This window comes from Dasypus novemcinctus, chromosome 15 (genome assembly GCF_030445035.2).
Source record: "Dasypus novemcinctus isolate mDasNov1 chromosome 15, mDasNov1.1.hap2, whole genome shotgun sequence".
Lineage (NCBI taxonomy): Eukaryota > Metazoa > Chordata > Mammalia > Cingulata > Dasypodidae > Dasypus > Dasypus novemcinctus.
Window position 1 is genome coordinate 11,896,514 of NC_080687.1, and position 17,860 is coordinate 11,914,373.

A 17,860-nucleotide genomic window follows, 5' to 3' on the forward strand; every position below is an offset into this window, starting at 1 on the left:
GTATCATTAGTATTAAATGCTAAGAAACTTGATTTAGCAAAAACAAAACCTAAAGTCTTAAGAGTCTAAGAGAGAACAGTTTCTGACTTGTCAGCCTGGTTTTTCCTATTCTGTCAAACATTCTTCATAACCCAAATTTAATATAGCCTAGACCAGATGATCTCTTGATTCTAATAAGAATTTTTTAACTGTCCAAAGGTACATGTATAAACATAGCCACATAGATACCTCTCTGTGTCTGTAGGGCATTGGGCAATATTGTGCCAGGTTCAAGAGATACGGAAGCACAAAATAAAGGGCAGACATACTCCCCATTCTTGTGAAGGTGAACTTAGTTCTAGTAATTATCTGTTACATTTGCACTTTGGAAGAACTTTCTTTAGCATTTTTAATTCTGACTTATCTTGTCTGAATCAAATCTGTGTTAATTGTTGTGGTAGCTTATTTCCTACTTTTTGTACTCTGTTAGATAGATCCCTTCTGGGTGTTTCAAAATATATATAGATAATACAGGTAGGATGGTAAGTTATCTCGATCAAATTGGTGTGTCAGTAAATGCTAGTATGTAATTATGACATATGAGATGGATTTATTAAGCAATTGGATAAAAGCGATCCAAGTCATGTGTATGTTTCCATTGCTCTGAGAATCATCTTGTGTGTGCACCATGGAGCTCATGATAAAGAATCAGTGATTCCCCGCCCTGCTCTGTACCTCCAAAGAAAGGACTCCTCACCCTTCTGGCTATTTTTTTTTTCTGGAATTTGCCTTCGCATTTTAAATAAAATGCTTATCCTGGTATTTTTATTAATCTTTTGACTACCAGTTATGATATATAAGAAATTTATCTCCTTTCTTCTACTGTCCCCCACCATCCAACTTTACTTTCCCCTTATTCTCCCATATGTTTATCTATAATTTTTAGTTTAATCAGTGTTGTGTTTCCATTTTTATAACTTTGTAAATATGGTTTCTGGGTGAGTCAGGTTATATTATGATTGCATTTCCTTTCTTTTTGTACAACTTTCTTTTGCCTGAAATTAGTCATTTTTTTTTCTCATGTCTTTAATATTCATTTAATCTTTCCAAACTCTTCAATAGAATTTTAAAAACTTCCCAATATCAGTTTGAGTCATACCCATCAGTTCTGCCCTACCCCACATCCCCCAATTTTCACTGTCTGCTCTTGTCCTGGGATTGGATGGACTCCATGCCTGCTGTGCAGCCTGTGCCAGGTTTTCTCCTTTGCACTACCCTGGGAATTGCCTTCTCTTCTCTCCTTGTTTTCTAGATCCCCTCTTCTTTCTTGGTTTTCTCCCTTGCTTTGGGAACACATCCTATACTAGCTTCTTTAGGAAGTGTGCTTAGGAGATGAATTTTGAGCTCTTGGGTATCTAAAAGTGTTTTGGTTATTGTTACAGCTAGGTATAGATTCTAGGCTAAAGTAACTTCAGAGTATTTTAAGCATTGCTCTATTGCCTTCTGTCTTCTGTTGGTCTCACTGTTGGTCGCTCTTGTGAAGTCAGATATGCAATTCTGGTTCTTGAACTTCTGTCTGTGACTTTGCTTTTGTAATTTAAATTTTTGGCTCTTTAGCTAGCTTATAATGTTCTGAAATTTCCCGAGTGTCTTGATGGCTTCCCCTCTGTTACTTGTTTTGGGTACTTGATGGGCTCCTTCAGACTGGAGACCATATTATAGTCCTCAGTTCTTGAGGATTTCGGGGACTGGATTCCTGCCTATCAATGTAATTTTTCTGTTCTTTTTGGCTATCTTATTAGTTAGATATTGAAACACTTAGGTCAATTCTCTATTTTTGTCTCCATTGTTGATCATCTGTTTTTTTGTTCAACACTTTAGACTATTCCTTAGAAATTTGTTAATCCAACTCTTCACTTTTTATTTCTAAGACTGTTGCTTTTATTAATCTTGTTTGATGAAGGCATTGATTCTATTGTCTGAGTATATTACTTATTGTTGTTGAGGTTTTATTTTGCTTATTGGATTGTTTCAAAGACCAGAGTTCATTTTTTCCCATTTCAAACTCATTCTTTGCTGTTGTGGGCTTACTCATTCTTTGCTGTTGTGGGCTTTCTTCACATTTCATTCCTATATTAAAGTGGGATTTTTGAAAAGCTGAGTGGGGACTGTGTACTCCAGGCGGGGCTTGTTAATCATGGTTTCTACTGTGAAGTGACCCCCTGCCCTGCAAACTGGCTTTTTTTTTTTTTTTTTCAGATTTATTTATTTATTTAATTTCCCCCCCTCCCCTGGTTGTCTGTTCTCGGTGTCTATTTGCTGCGTCTTGTTTCTCTGTCCGCTTCTGTTGTCGTCAGCGGCACGGGAAGTGTGGGTGGCGCCATTCCTGGGCAGGCTGCTCTTTCTTTTCACGCTGGGCGGCTTTCCTCACGGGCGCACTCCTTGCACGTGGGGCTCCCCCACGCGGGGGACACCCTTGCGTGGCACGGCACTCCTTGCGCGCATCAGCACTGCGCATGGGCCAGCTCCACACGGGTCAAGGAGGCCTGGGGTTTGAATCGCGGACCTCCCATATGGTAGACGGATGCCCTAACCACTGGGCCAAAGTCCGTTTCCCAAACTGGCTTTTAAAAAAGTGGCTCCTCACCTCCACCCCTGCCCCCACCTCGGCCTTCCTCCCACTATAGCCCTTTTCTCTGAGGCTTTTTATTTGCTTCCGAGAGGACTCCTCTGGTCTCTGCCTGGGAGTGGCTTAATGCAGAGTTTTACTTAATCCTGTTTCTTGTTGGTGCTTAGGTGCTGTCCACTGCTGTCCCCGAGGAGCCTTGCCTCCACAGCCCTCCTGTTCCAGGTCTGTGGAGACACGGAGCCCGCTGCCCTTCTTTGCAGTGCTGAGAGGAAAGGTTAATTATCTTACAACCAGACTCTTGATTTTAGACTTCTCTCCTTCCCTTTCTCCAATTCGTGAGCCTTCAGGAGCTTAATCGGCTTGTTTCTCATTTGTCTCTCCCTTGCTGACCGTTGGACTTCTACTTTTTTCTCCTCTGCAAATTTGCTTACCCCTGGACGTGTGCCTTCTGTCTTCTAATAGCTCTCTGACCTCCCTAGTCTGTGCCTGTTGTCTTTATCACTCTGCAGCCTTTTGAGTTTTTACCTGTTACTGTCATTTTATTGGGGTTTCACGGGGAATCGAGTTTAATGAATATATTTGCTCCCCCACATTTAACGAGGGTCTGGTCTTCTAGTTTCTGAAATTCTGATAGTTTCTAGTGGTCAAAGGCCTTATTAAAACTTGGGATGGCCAAACCCATTTCTCAGTTCTTGCTCCTGCTTCCCGTGATTTCCACCCGCACTTGGTTCGGACTCCAAAGCTAATGTGGTAAATCTGTGCCCTCCTTATGGCTTTGGGCTTTGTGGCAGTGTCCTGGAAGAATCTTTTCTTTAGAACAATAGTATTTTAAATACTGAAGTCTGATTCACTTTTAAGCTTGTCTAGTATAAATATTTCAGTTTCTCCATTTTCTCTTTAACCTTTTTTGCAGATGGCCTCAGTGAAAGAACATCCCAGATCAAAATCCTAGGAAATAAGTTCCAAAGTTATGTAATGATATTTTTTCCTGCTATGTTGCTTTTCATTTAATATACAAGTATCAAAATACTAGCAACAGTTGTGTGAAAAAAGGTTTCTAAGAAGGTATCACTTTGGACCTTTGGACCAGTCTAAATTCAAAAGGTGGAATTTGTGCTTCTTCCAGAAACTCTGTAACTGAGATTCAATAAAACGGAGATAAGCAGGAGGGTGTAAAGATAGTAAAAGAACATCAGAAGCCACTTTAGAGATTATTTGATGAATAGAAATAGAGTTTCTGATCTCTGTGCTTTGTCTTTAGGGCAGAGAAATAGCTATCACTAGGGAGCCAGGGCTCCAGCTGGTAAAGATGGACGAACACCTGGAATTACTCTCAGAAATGAATTGGTGGTTGGAGTAGATGCAGCAGAACTACCAAGTGATTTATGTACTTCCAGACTACCTCGCAACTGTGCTCTTTACTTATAACCTTTACCCGTTTGTCCTGTTTTTCAGCTTTTAAATTAACATCTCTTCTATTTCACTCTTGCTCCTCACCCTCTTTTTTAAAGAAAGAAACTTAAAACTTTAAAAAATTTGTGGTTAATCTTTCCTAATGGTTGAATTTTGTTAAAATTAGGTACCATGTATATACATTCTTATCTTCAGTCTGTTCTTAGGTAAATGTGCATTTCCAAGTTCATTTGAATTGCTTTTACAAAGAGAGTATGCTGAAAGAGTTCCCATTAAATCTGTCTGATATGATCACCTTTTGTGACAGGTGATAGGCTCAAATCCCAAAGACATTTATTTGCCTTTGGGAGATGTACTTATATTTGGGCAGTTAGAACCTTCATTTATGAGATGAAAAATTAACCTAGCAGAAAATTCAAAAGCTGTTACTTGCAGTATTGTTAGTGACAACCCATATTCCATTATTTTCCATCATAGCTATTTTTATCTTGTAAGAATATTCCCCCAAATAATGAATTTGTAGCAATTTTCTCGTTAATGAGAATTCTTATGTCTGTCACAATTCACATAATTCATAGAGGGGATTTTCTGTTGATTTATCTCCTACAGATGCATAACTATTCCTGTTATTTTTGCACCTCAGAAAGGAGAAATGCTAGTATTACCTGGTGGTTCAGAAACTATTTAGAACATGCACCGGAGCCTTTGGACGCTTTAACCTGAATTGTTAGTTGTCATTAGTTGGAATTCTGGCCAGGGAGCAGGAGCCATTATGGATGAGAGAGAGGAATACAAAATGAAACTTTCTTTCCCTTTGGGACTTATAAAGTTGATTTGGCAAACGTCTTGGTTCTGTTTTTTGTTTTTGTTTTGTTTTTCCAGGTACCGGGGCCAGGGATTGAACTGGGACCTTGTACTGGGGAAGCCGGTGCTACACCTGCTTCTGTTTTCTTTTGGACTATTTTCATTGTCAACTAGTTCCCCCCGCCCCCACACACACACCCCATGGCCAGAGCCTACTTTATATTGTCAGAGATCCCAGAGAATGTCCATGTCAAACCTGGTGAAAGAACTCAGGCCTGCTTGAGTCCAGCGGGGTCAGGTACTCTGGCTAGGCTGGATCAAGTGCCCAGACCAGGAGCATGGTCTAGGAAGGATCTGGTGACAACCACCCTACCGAATTCGCCTGGAGTAAGGAGTGTCAGTTCCTATAGGGAAGGGCGGGGCAGCGGGTGAGGTGGGGTGAGGATGGCCACGGGACCATGGAAGGCTGCTTTCAGAGTCACCACTCTCCTTCGGGTCCGTTCTCCTATAGTGAGGGTGGGGGAGTGTGGGGTAGAGTGTTATGAAACATGACTGTTGCCAAACAGAGACTGTGGTGGGAAGAGGGCATTCCTTAGCAGCTGATGGTCACAGGACGGGCGGCATCACCAGCTGTGACAGCGGGACGGGGGAAGGAGCTGCACTTAAAGCCTGTGGGCACCAGATGGGAGATGCGATCTGCGCATGACATGGTGGCGTGTTCCGTCTGAGTCCAAGTATCTTGGAGGAAGAGAGAAAGAAACTTGACAGTGTCACTCTTTCTTCATTTCTGTTGTTGCAGTCTGTTCTAATTTAAATGTAGATTTTAGAGATTATATGATCTAATTTCAACTAATGTAATTTTCCAAGTTGGACAAATGCTTAAAAAGGTTTTGAAAAGAGCTATGTAATGATGGAGTGCCGGGAATTGTCCTAAGTGCTTTTTTTAGGGTCTTGAATTATTGAGGTTATTTATTCAATTCTTAACAAAATTCTGTGAGGCAAGAGCTGTTATTATCCCCATTTTACAGATGAGGAAACAGCTGAGCAGAGTGTTTTTTTTTTTTGTTTTTTTTTTTAAAGATTTATTTATTTTATTTAATTCCCCCCCCACCCTGGTTGTCTGTCCTTGGTGTCTATTTGCTGCGTCTTGTTTCTTTGTCCGCTTCTGTTGTCGTCAGCGGCACGGGAAGTGTGGGCGGCGCCATTCCTGGGCAGGCTGCTCTTTCTTTTCACGCTGGGCGGTTCTCCTCACGGGCGCACTCCTTGCGCGTGGGGCTCCCCCACGCGGGGGACACCCTTGCGTGGCACGGCACTCCTTGCGCGCATCAGCGCTGCGCATGGCCAGCTCCACACGGGTCAAGAAGGCCCGGGGTTTGAACCGCGGACCTCCCATATGGTAGACGGACGCCCTAACCACTGGGCCAAAGTCCGTTTCCCTGAGCAGAGTGTTTTAGTACTTTCCCAAGGTGAAAGGAACGCGAGGCAGAGCCAGACGTAATGTGACCATAGGCAGTGTGGTTTCTGATCCTGTGTGCTTAATTGATTACCGTGGCGTGCTGCTCTCAAGGCAGACATGTACTGAATGAATTTTGTATCATGATTTACAAAATAAAGGCCATCAATGCACGTCTCTATGAAGATACCTTTTTCAGCTTTGACAGCCACTAAAACGAGTAACTGAACATAAACCTAAACAATCAAGTAACTTAAAATCTATAACCCATGATTAAAAAGAACTCAGTCTCATTGCTGTCACTTAAATATTAATAACTTTAGTGAAAACAACAGCTTATGTAGTAAGACAAAAATTGAAAACGTTCATTTCCTCTTAATTGCATTCGTCAATAGTTTAATGGTATACTAGTAAATATATTATTTGTAAATAAATATGCATATATTAAGGATGAGTGTTCAAAATAATCTTACTGATGGGATTTGATAAAAATTATTTGTGAAGAAAAAGGCATTAGAGGAAGCAGTTGAAAAGCAAGGATGGGCCATTGTGTTCCCTAAGTAGTTGGAAAATCTGATCAGAACTTGAGAAGGGTGGCATCTTTTAAAATTTATTTCCCCTGATTTTAAACCTGACAGTACCTTTGATCTTCAGAACCAACCTTAAAGCAGTCTTTTTTAGAAAATGGATATTCAGAAATAAGACTGTGGAGGAAATCATTCCAGATAACCTTTTTCATGAAAGCTAACTCTTGAAGTATTATTTTTAGGTTTTAGGAATTTAAATGAAAATAAATACTGAAAATCAAGGAAATGAAAGGAAAAGTTTCAAAGATATTAATAAAGTTGAAAGTTAGCTTATTCTGGAGAAATAGTCCTAGTTTTAACCTTCAATATTTTAAAAAATGGGATTGATTAAGGTAAGTAAAAGAAGGTTATAATAAAAGGCCTCAAAGAATTGGTTAGTGTTACCTTATTGCTTTGTATTCAGAAGAATAAGCAGAAATCCTGGGGCTGATTTCCGGTACTCAGCACAGATCCGGCTGATGTCTTTTGTTCCTGTCCACCTACTCTGTGAAAGTTGTTAGATTGCCCTGTTGCTTATTCTTCAGTAAAATGTCCATATTTGGAGATGGTATCTTCTTCAACTGATAGCCAGAGTTCATTGGTCATTAGGTTCATTAGATGGAGGGGAAAATCTAGTATTTCTCAGACTCATTTATTCTGGATAAATAATTAAAGTCATTTAATCTTAGTAGTATTGTGGAATCTACTGCCTTAATCCCTGGAGAGGAATCACTGAATTACATTCATAGTTATATATACTAAAACTAGTGTGTTACCACATACTTCTTTTGGGCTTTCTCCGGGAAACCTTGAAAGCTTCCTATGTATGCAGTCATTCCTTGGCTCTGGTTAGTAATCTGAACGTGAGAAGTCTTATATTCTTGCTGGCACTCATGTCCTCAAATGCCGAATGCTTTAATCTCCAAAACTTCCTCAGAAAGTCTTATTGACTCCTGCCTTTATGTGAGATTCTAATAATACAGCAAAGTCCTGGGCAGTGGGGGGGCGGGGGGGGCGGGGCTGTGATGAGGAAGGGCTTATCTATTTAGTCTCTGTAGGAGAGAAAGAAACTTATCAAAGAAGTTCTGAGTTTGACTGTAGCAGGTATTGACTGGGTGTTTTAAAGTCATTTTGCCCTCCTGAATTATTGGGTATGCTTAGTCTGTCTTTCCTCTGAATTCATACTGGTTAGAGCCTACATTTGCTATGAATACTACTCTGTGATGATAAAATTAAGACTTAATGCCCTCTCCCCTTTAAAAACTAGAGCAGAGAGATAAATAAAATGAATCTCCATAAACCCATCAACAAGCTTCATCAGTTACCAGTATTTTGCCAATCTTTTTTCACTCTCTATTTTTTTTTTCCTGGAAAAATCCTAGTTCTCATTAAAAAAAATTTTTTTTCTCCTCTTCTCCCCATTGTTTATGCTTACTGTCTACTTCTTGTGTGCTCTCTGTGTCTGCTTGTCTTCCTTTTAGGAGTCACCGGGAACTGGACCCAGGACCTCCCATGTGGGAGGGAGGTACCCAGTTGCTTGAACTATCTCCACTCCCTGCTTGTTGTATCTCATTGTGTTCCCTCATTGCATCACCTTGTTGCATCAGCTCACTGCTCTGGCCCTTTGTGTCGGCTCACTGTCTTGCTCATCTTCTTTAGGAGGCACTGGGAACTGAACCTAGGACCTCCCATGTGGTGCCCAATTGCTTGAGCCACATTCACTTCCCCTCAAATTTTTTTTAATTAAAAAATTAAAAAAAAAAAATTTTTACAAATCTCCTCCCAGTCATTTTGGCCATAAATATTTACGTATGCATCTCAAACTGGGAAAGACATTTTTAAAAACATGGCCTAACATGTTTTATTATCATGCCTAACAAAATTAAGAACTTTTTAATATCACCTAGTGCTTAATCCATTTTCAAATGTCTTATTGTCTTAAAGATGTTTTTTTACAATTGATTTGTTCGAATCAGGATCCAAGGAAGCTCTGCATTTGCAGTTTGATTATGTCTTTTGAGTTCTCAACCTGGTCCATGTACAGTACTTGAAAATACTCACACATGCAGACACATGCACACACGTACACACATTTTAAGATTTAAAAAAGGCATGAGTTTATACTGGTATTTCGAATTCCGTTTTCAGTTTAGAGATTTTTATTTTTCTGATTTATTTTATCTCTTTTCCCTTACACTTAAAATTTTGGTTCCTAATGATATTAACATAATTCCTTACTTGCTTTACCCTACAACATATCGATAGTAGTTTGAAAGTAATTATTAATATAATTCTAACAAAATGGTTACTTGATGCTGTTTAAGATTTCTTTGTGGTTCTTTTTAAAATTAGGCTATATTTCATTAGGAACACACAGTGAAAATACTGTTTTTCAAGTCACTTGAAGTACTTTATTTCTGTGTAGTAATTCCACCTACTAGATATACATTTAATTTCATTTTACATTGTTTCCAATTTTAGGGATTGTATTCTTTTTCTTTAATTTTGATTGAATCAGGTTTAGTTGTGTGTGTGTTTTTTAAATAGAGGTACACAATAAATTTCTAACAAGTATACATTTCAAGGGAGTCTTACTTTCATAACCCTGTCCACTCCATCCTTTTTCCTTTTCTCCTATAAATAGCCATTCTTATTAGTCTTGTTAAAATTTATTCTTTCATTATTATTTTTTTGAAAATATAAACAATTTTGTGTATATGGCTAGTTCATATGTTCGGTCATATCACCTATTTTTCTTGGGGTGGGGTTTCCAGATAGTTTTTTTAAAGATTTATTTATTTATCCCCCCTTCCCTATTTTCTGCTCTCTGTGTCCATTTGCTGTGTGTTCTTCTTGTCTGCTTGTCTTCTCTTCAGGGTGCTCAATCTCTTGTACCACCTTAGCTCCCTGGTCCACTGCATCTCTTATTGTCTCTCTGTGTCTTTTTATTGTGTCACCAGATAATTTCAAAAATATGTATATTCAACAAAAGATTCATTATCGAAAACATCTAATGAACTAAAAATCCATAAAAACAAAGACAAACAGCTCAGTAGAAAAATGAGCAAAATTGAAACAAGCATTTTACAGAAGAAATATGAATTGGCAGTATAAATATGAAAAGATGATTAACCTTATTTATAATTAGGGAAGAACAGATTGACATAACTATGAGATTCCATTTTATTCATCAGATTGGCCAAATTGTTAATACTGGATACTGGTGACTGTTGTAGAACAAAGGTCCACAGATATGGTCCTCAGCCAAATCTGGCCCTTGGTCAGTTTTTAAAATTATCTATTTATTTTTAATTGCATATTACCTATTTCTTAAGTACTGTTCTGTACTTAGCTTTTCTTAACATGTATGTGATTACAAGGATTTTACAGTTTCATAGTAATCCAGAGTCTTCGTTGATTGACTTTTGGGTATTGTTTTAGCAGTTTGGAGCCTGTGTCTATGAATGGGAGTGGAAAAGGAAGGTAATGAATATTTGTCAAACTGTGTCATTTATTCTGTGAGGTAGGATTATTTTTTCCCGGTTAATAGAGGAGGAAATTGAAGTTCAGTAAGGTATAGTGACATGATCTAGATCACATGGCCACTGAGAGGTAGATTGTAGTTCAGAATTTGATGCTCTGAAGTCTGTGTCTTTCTAGTCTATCAAGGACAATGAGACCTGGCATTCCTATGGTTGTTAGCCTGTCGCATTGATCACTTTTTATCCCCATACATTTTCTTTTTAGCTTTTTATTTTGAAAAACTTCAAACTTACGAGACAATTAACAACAATAGAGATCCCATACAGAGAATTCCAAAACATGCTTCTCCCTTCCCTGAAACCCAGATCTGCCAATTGTAACATTTTGCCACATTTGTCCTATTTTTCCATTTTTCACTTGATTTTTTTGAACACTTGGGTGTGGGCTGTATACATCATGCGTCTTAAACAATTACTCCTGCTATGTACATTTAAGAACAAAGATACTTTCTTATATAACCACCTTAAGTGCAGCTATCAAGTTCAAAAAATTTAACAGTGATAGAAAACTTATAGTCTATATTCTCATTTTTTCATATGCCCCAGTAATGTTCATTTGAGCCTCTTTTCCTCCTTTGTTAGATCCAGAACCATGTATTGCATTTGTCATTGTCTCATTAGTTGTCCTCTCCTCCCTCATTCCCTCATGTATGCAGTATAAAGTTTCCCATCTCAACCCCTCCTGAGCATACTATTCAGTGGGATTAATCAAATTCACAATATTGCAGTACTCTCACCACCTTCCATAATTAAAACTTCCTATATCCTTAAACAAACCCTATACCCATTATGCATTAACTCTTCATTCCCCCTGCCTATCTACCTCTACCCCTGGCAAGCAGTTTTCCAGTTTCTGTCTCTAGGAACTTGCATATTCTCCAATATTTTCCTTGTAGTTACCATGGGGTTTAAATTTATCAATCTAAATCTAAAACAGTCTTGTTTGCTTTGGTACCAACTTCAGTAGTATAAACAAACATACACAAACTATGTCCTTCTGCCCCTCTGTCTCTCATCTTTATATAGTTATTGTCACAGATGACATTTATATACATAATGAGTCTCAAACCACTGACTTTTCATTGCATTTATGCATATACCTTTTACATCATGTAGGAAGTAAAAAATGGAGTTGCCAACCAAAAATACAATAATGCCAATATTTATATTTGCCCATGTCATTTCCCTCATTGGAGATCTTTTTTCTTTATGCAGCTTCGATCTTTTGTCTTCCCTTTCAACCTGCAGAACTCACTTTAGTATCTCCTTTAGGACCAGTCTAGTGGTGACAAACTACCTCAGCTATTTTTTTAATCTGGGAAATTCTTATCTCTCCCTCATTTGTGAAAAGACTGTTTTGGTGTATATAAAATTCTTGCTTGGCAAGTTTTTGCTTTCAGCACTGCTGCCTTGCCTCCATGGTTTCTGACAAGAACTAGGCACTTATTCTTACTGAGGCTCCCTTGTATGTGACAGGCTGCTTTTCCCTTGCAGCTTTCAGAGTCTGTATCTTTGGCATTTGACAAATTGAGTCTAATCTGTCGTGGTGTGGATCTATTTGGGTTTATTCTGTTGTAAGTTCGTTGAGTGTCTTTGATGTGTATATGCATGTCATTCATTAAATATGGAAGTTTTTAGCCATTATTTCTTTGAATATTTTCTCTACCCTTTTTTCTCTTTCCTTTCTGGTACTCGCACAGTGTTTACCATCCAGCATACCAGTACATCTTGTCTTATCTTCAAGTTCACTGATTCTTCTGCCAGCTCCAGTCTGCTCTTGACCCTGCCTTAGGGAATCCTAAATTTCTGTTACTCTGTCCTTCAGCTCTTTTGGATTCCTTTTCATAATTTTCATCTTTCTGTTGATGTTCTCCTTGTATTCATGTTTGTGTTAGTTCTTTGTCCCTGTTTTTAGGACCATTTAAAAAAAAATGTTTATCTGGAATGCCACAGGTCTTGTCCTCTTCATTGATGGTTTCTAATGCTTTAGTCTTCTCCTTTGCTTGATCTATTGTTTCCTGTTTCTTTGTATGTTCTGTAGTCTTTTGTTGAAACCTGGACATTTTGATATATTAATGTTTTATCACTGGAATTTAGACTCTGAGGTGTCTGTTCCCTAAGCTTGTATCCAGTTAATGTTTTTCTTTGTTGTTGTTTTTTTAAGATTTATTTTTTTATCCCCCCCCCTCCATTGTCTGCTCTCTCTATCCATTTGCTGTGTGTTCTTTCTATACCTGCTTGTATTCTCATTAGGTGGTTCCTGGGACCTTCCAGAGTGGAAGACAGGCCGTCATTCTCTTGTGCCACCTCTGCTCCCTGTTCTGCTACGTCTTCTTATTGTCTCCCCTGTGTGTCTCTTGTTGTGTCATCTTGCTGTGCCAGCTTTCTGTGTTGGCCGGCATAACTGCATGGGGCGGCAATCCACGTGGGCCAGCTTGGCGCATGGGCCAGCTTTCCTTTAGCAGAAGGCCCTGGGCATCAAACCCTGGACCTCCTATGGAAATGGGAGCCCAACTGCTTGAGCCACATCCATTTCCCCAGCTAGTGTTTTGACAGAACTTCCATTGAATGACAGTAGCTAACAAAAAAGAAAAAGAAAGAAAGAAAAAGTAAAAAAAAGAAACAAAAACAAAACCCCATCTTTCCCAGTCTTTGCAGATTGACCTGTGCAGGTGCTGTCCTTGGGGTTTTTCCACCCAGTGAGTTTAGAGTAGCTCCAGCTGAAGTGTAGGGGCCTCCCTGATTTTCTGCCCACACCTTCTGTCTTGGGTGTGGGAATGTGGCCCTTGGAATTGCCCTGTTTACACAGTTTTGAATTCCCCCTCTTTCCTAGAAAACAGCTTCTTCACCCTTTAGGGTCGCTGGCGTTGCACTGTTCATCGTACTGCCAGCTGTTCCTTCACCCAGGTAGCATGACCTGACCACTCTCCCACAGCCTTCTATAGGAGAGCTTGGTGAGCCGCCTTCCATGCAAATGGCAAGCACAGGGATGCAGGGCCAAGTCTGGGAAGGGAAGTCCCTGAAGGCACCACCAGACATACAGGCTCCCAGTATGTGCACAAGGGGTTGCTCTGCTCCCTCTGGTACCACGACCAGGGGTCCAGGACTCAGCACTGGAGCGAGAATGGACTCAGTTGGTGAGGAGGTGGGAGGGAGCCAGCCAGGGCACCACAATCCTGTTGCTTCTGTGTAGCCTTTTTATAATTTGGCACTCATCTCTGTGGTCCTTTAATAACTGTTTTCTGGAACCCTGCAGAAGATATTTCTGCTAGTGCTTCCTGGTTGTTCAAAGTGACTGTCGGGGGAGAGAGCCCTGAAGCATCTCACTTTCCCATCTTGATTGGGGTGGGGCCCACTTGATAACTTTTACATCTCACATTTCAGAGAATCTTGCTTTTTTTTTTTTAAATGATAGAATACCTCACTTTTGTGTTTTAGAAATTTTGAGTTATATTTTTAAAGTACAAGTTAAAATGCCTAATATACAATCAATATTATAATTATAATGGAAATATATAAAGGAAAGAAAAAATTACCCAGAATCCTAAACCTTAATCAATTTCTGCTCAAACTATATTGTTCTTTAAATTAGTGTTCATAAAGGCCAAATTTACTACATATGAGTCCCTTCCATTTTAGCCTGAGATTGATGCATAGGGCATCCATTTAATGTTAAAATATTTAGCTAATTTGCAGTCAGAATTATTGTTTCTCTGTTTTCAGATACTTTTTACATTTATGAGGCTTATAAATTCCTTATCTTCTCTTTCTTTTTCTCGACTGTACACACAGAAATTCTTTCTCTTGAAAATGTACTTCCCAAAATGTAATGAAACTTTTTTTTTTTTTTCCCTATTCTAGTTTGGGAATACCTGCTACTGCAATTCAGTTCTTCAAGCACTTTATTTTTGTCGTCCATTTCGTGAAAAAGTTCTCGCATACAAGAGTCAACCTAGGAAGAAGGAGAACCTTCTTACATGTTTAGCAGACCTCTTCCATAGCATAGCCACTCAGAAGAAAAAGGTTGGAGTAATACCTCCTAAGAAGTTCATAACAAGATTACGGAAAGAAAACGGTAATTTCCTTCTACCTCTAAATGCATTGCTTATATCTACTAACAGGAAAATTTAATACAGCATACTGTATAATACAGCAAGCATTTATTGAGCATCTACTGTATGCCTGATGATATGTTAGCTACTAGGAAAACAAAGATGAGGTTCCTGTCTCTTTCAAAGAACATACTGTTTCATTGGAGCAGATAGTTAGACAATAATTAACATGCAGTGGGATTAATGTTTGTAGTGTGCTCATCAGAGTTCATAGGAGGGGAAAAAAATAAAAAGGATTGGAGGCGGCTCAAGCCATTGGACGCCTCCCTCCCACATGGGAGGTCCTGGGTTCAATTTCTGGTTCCTCCTATAAAGAGAAGGCAAGCACGCAACAGTAAAAACAGGAAAGCAGACTGTGAACATAAACAAGGGGAGTGGGTAGAAATAAATAAAAGTTTTAAAAGTCAGAAAGTAAGAATCCATACTTTTCTCCTTGTTGCCTGCTTGACTTATTGGGAATGATTTTTTTTTTTTTTTTACGTTATTGTGCATTTGTTGTTTTCATAATGCTTTCGTGTATCTTAACTCATTTGACACTTGCAACAACTTGAGGTGGAAAGCATGTTATTTCACCCATGTTGCTGTGAAAAAAACCCACAGAAGTCAAGGGATTTGGTAGGAGTCACACCATACGGAGGGGAAAGAAACAGAGCAAGAACTGAAACCTCTGGCTTAGGATAGATAAATTTTAATTCAGTCCCCCCCCCCATTTTTATATAAATGCATTTTATTGATACATATTAATAAAGTGTACAATCCATCTAGAGTCTCTTCCTTTTTAAAATAGTTGCTGAGTTGACCCTGCCTCTTTTTTCTCTTAAAATATTTTTTATTTAATTTTCACAGCAAGCTTATAAGTTAGATATTATTACCCTACTCTACAGCTGAGATAACTGTGGCTCAGAGAAGGTAAAGTGACTTGTTTGAGGTCACATGGTAAATTTCAGAGCTGGTATATAAATTTACTTTTTAACTAAGCCCAGTGTTCTCTCTATTATGACATGCTACCTTAAAAAAATTCACAACGAAGTTAAATAAAATGTAGAATTCTGAGTTTTGTTTGATAGAGGCACTTCAGTCATTGTAGAAATCAAATTGAGTTGTTTTTTTTTTTTAGTTTGTTATTTATCTAGTACTTCGCCAATAGAAATAGTATTTAAGAAAATCTTAAGGTTGTTATTAAATACACCAGTGTGTAATCTTGCCCTTAAATTAATGTAGTTGACACTGTTCATCATGACATGATTTGAGCTAAGCCTGGATCATATCTAGCTCCCTGAAGCATGGATATTAACTATTTGTTGTGACTCATATACATTTAACGATTTTATTTTCCTGTCATACAGATATGAAGCAATTGATTAGTTGCCCACAAAATTATCTTTTCAGTTTTCCCTGATAAAAGCTAAACATTTTTATTTTAACTGTATGGTATCTTCTGTTTTTAAGAAAGACACATATAACTGTTAGAATATGAACAGAGCAATTCTAGTCTGATCAACCTTTTTATCTTATCAATATGAAGCTGAAAGTTTGTACTGGTAGAAAATACATGTACATGGTAATTGAACATGTCCTCCTTTTCTCAGATTCCATGCATAGTTTAGAAGTGCTCAGCATGAGAGCACACGTTATTTTCCTTCTCATTTAACAGTACCTTGTTCTTGCCTTGTTGTTGAGCATGTCGCATGTGCTCTTACAGTATTTCCATGATCCTCTGAGCTTAGTCATTTTGATATTCCTTAGAAAGAATCAATTTTAATTTCTATTTAGTACTTAAACTTGGTTTTTAAATGTGAATTCATGTTCCCTGATCATTGCATAAGAGGAATGTAGCTACAGTGTGATAACAGTTGTTCCACAAATATGCTCTTTCACAATGAGATACTGGCTGAATGTCTGAATTGACTATGTCTTCTACACTTGAGTCCTATTTTGTGCCTCTCACTGTCTAGAAACCAGGAATATAAAAAATATCACACGGCCTTTGCCTTCAGGAAGCTGATGTTCTAGTGGGAAAGACAAACAATAACTAATTATGTAATATAACGTGTCATTGCTGTGAAGAACAAAGAGAAAAGGGGATAGATTATGAGGGAGTTGCTTGTTTAGATGTGGGTGATAGGGAAAGTCTCTGGTAAGGTGACTTTAGGTCAGAGATGTGAAGTGAGCCACAAAGCCATTTGAACAAAAATTGGTTAGTGCAGATGCCCTGAGTGCCAAAGGACAGCAAGAAATTTAGTGCGGCTCCAATGGAGGAAGATGAAGGTAAAGCCAGAGAGAAAGACAGGGCTTGGTGTTTATTTTGAAGGCCAGGGGAAGCCATTGGGGGAGTCTAAACGAGTGGGTGACCGTGTGATTTGCATTACGAAAAGATCCCTCTGGCTCTTGGATGGGGCAGGGTGGGCGTCGGTGGTGCTGGCAGCCATGGGTGGTCCTGGGCAGCATGGGTGGAGGCAGGGAGGCTACTGTAATGATCGAGGTAAGAACTGAAGTCATCTGTTTAAATTTACTAACTTTTCTATAGGCTGTTATTTTGGCAAAATGAAAACAGGTTGGTGAGCGAATGCATCTTGAAGTAATTATGCTAACTAGAGTTGAATCTCAGCTAGAGAGCTAAGGATCTTTTATGGTGGACTTGAACGGCATACCAACTGGCACCTGTAGCTGTGTGTTCTCATTCACTCAGTCTTAGTAATAGACATAGTTCAAATTGTGTTTTGCACCAGATTTATACTCTTCTCATATCATCTTAGCTGTTTCAACCTCTACCATTCATTCATTTATTAACTCAGAAATTGGCATACACATCTACCATGTAGCAGACAGTGTGCTGAGGAATGGGAGTAGAGCAATGGGTAAGGTACAAAGTGTCCTTGTTCTTAAGAAGCCTGCGCGGGCCTAGCAATCTGTCAGATGAGGAGAAAAAATATATATATATATTTAATTCTTGGTCTTCTTCAAGTAAGGAAATATTAGTTGTTAGCAAATAACAACAGTAAATTACCCATGTAACTAACTAAGTAATTACCCATGCTCATTCCAGTCAATTCTTTTCCTCCAAAAAAGAATAAAAGGTATTCTTGTGTAAAGTAAGCTAAAGCTATTTTTAAGCAATGACTTAGTTGTCCTTTTCCATATTTATGTTGTGGCTATATCAGGACTGTAATTGTTTATCATTACAGATTTATTTAATAATGAAATTATCTGTCTTTCCCATTAGACTGTCAGTTCCATGATGGAGGGAACCCATTTGTTTTTGCTCACCATTGTATTCCCAGCACATAATCCAGTTCCTGGCACATAGTAGGTGCTTACTAAATATTTGTAGAATGAGTGATTGAATGAATGAATTTGTTTAA

At 38.7% G+C, this 17,860-nt stretch overlaps 1 protein-coding gene across 1 annotated transcript in view; it reads left to right on the forward strand.

Moving 5' to 3' along the window:
- Window positions 1–17,860, forward strand: part of USP12 (ubiquitin specific peptidase 12) — an 81,567-nt gene that overhangs the window by 35,878 nt on the left and 27,829 nt on the right. Inside the window, exon 3 of the mRNA XM_058277030.2 lies at window positions 14,248–14,461. Within this exon, the coding sequence (XP_058133013.1) occupies window positions 14,248–14,461 (214 nt within the window). The remainder of the gene's footprint in view (window positions 1–14,247; window positions 14,462–17,860) is intronic.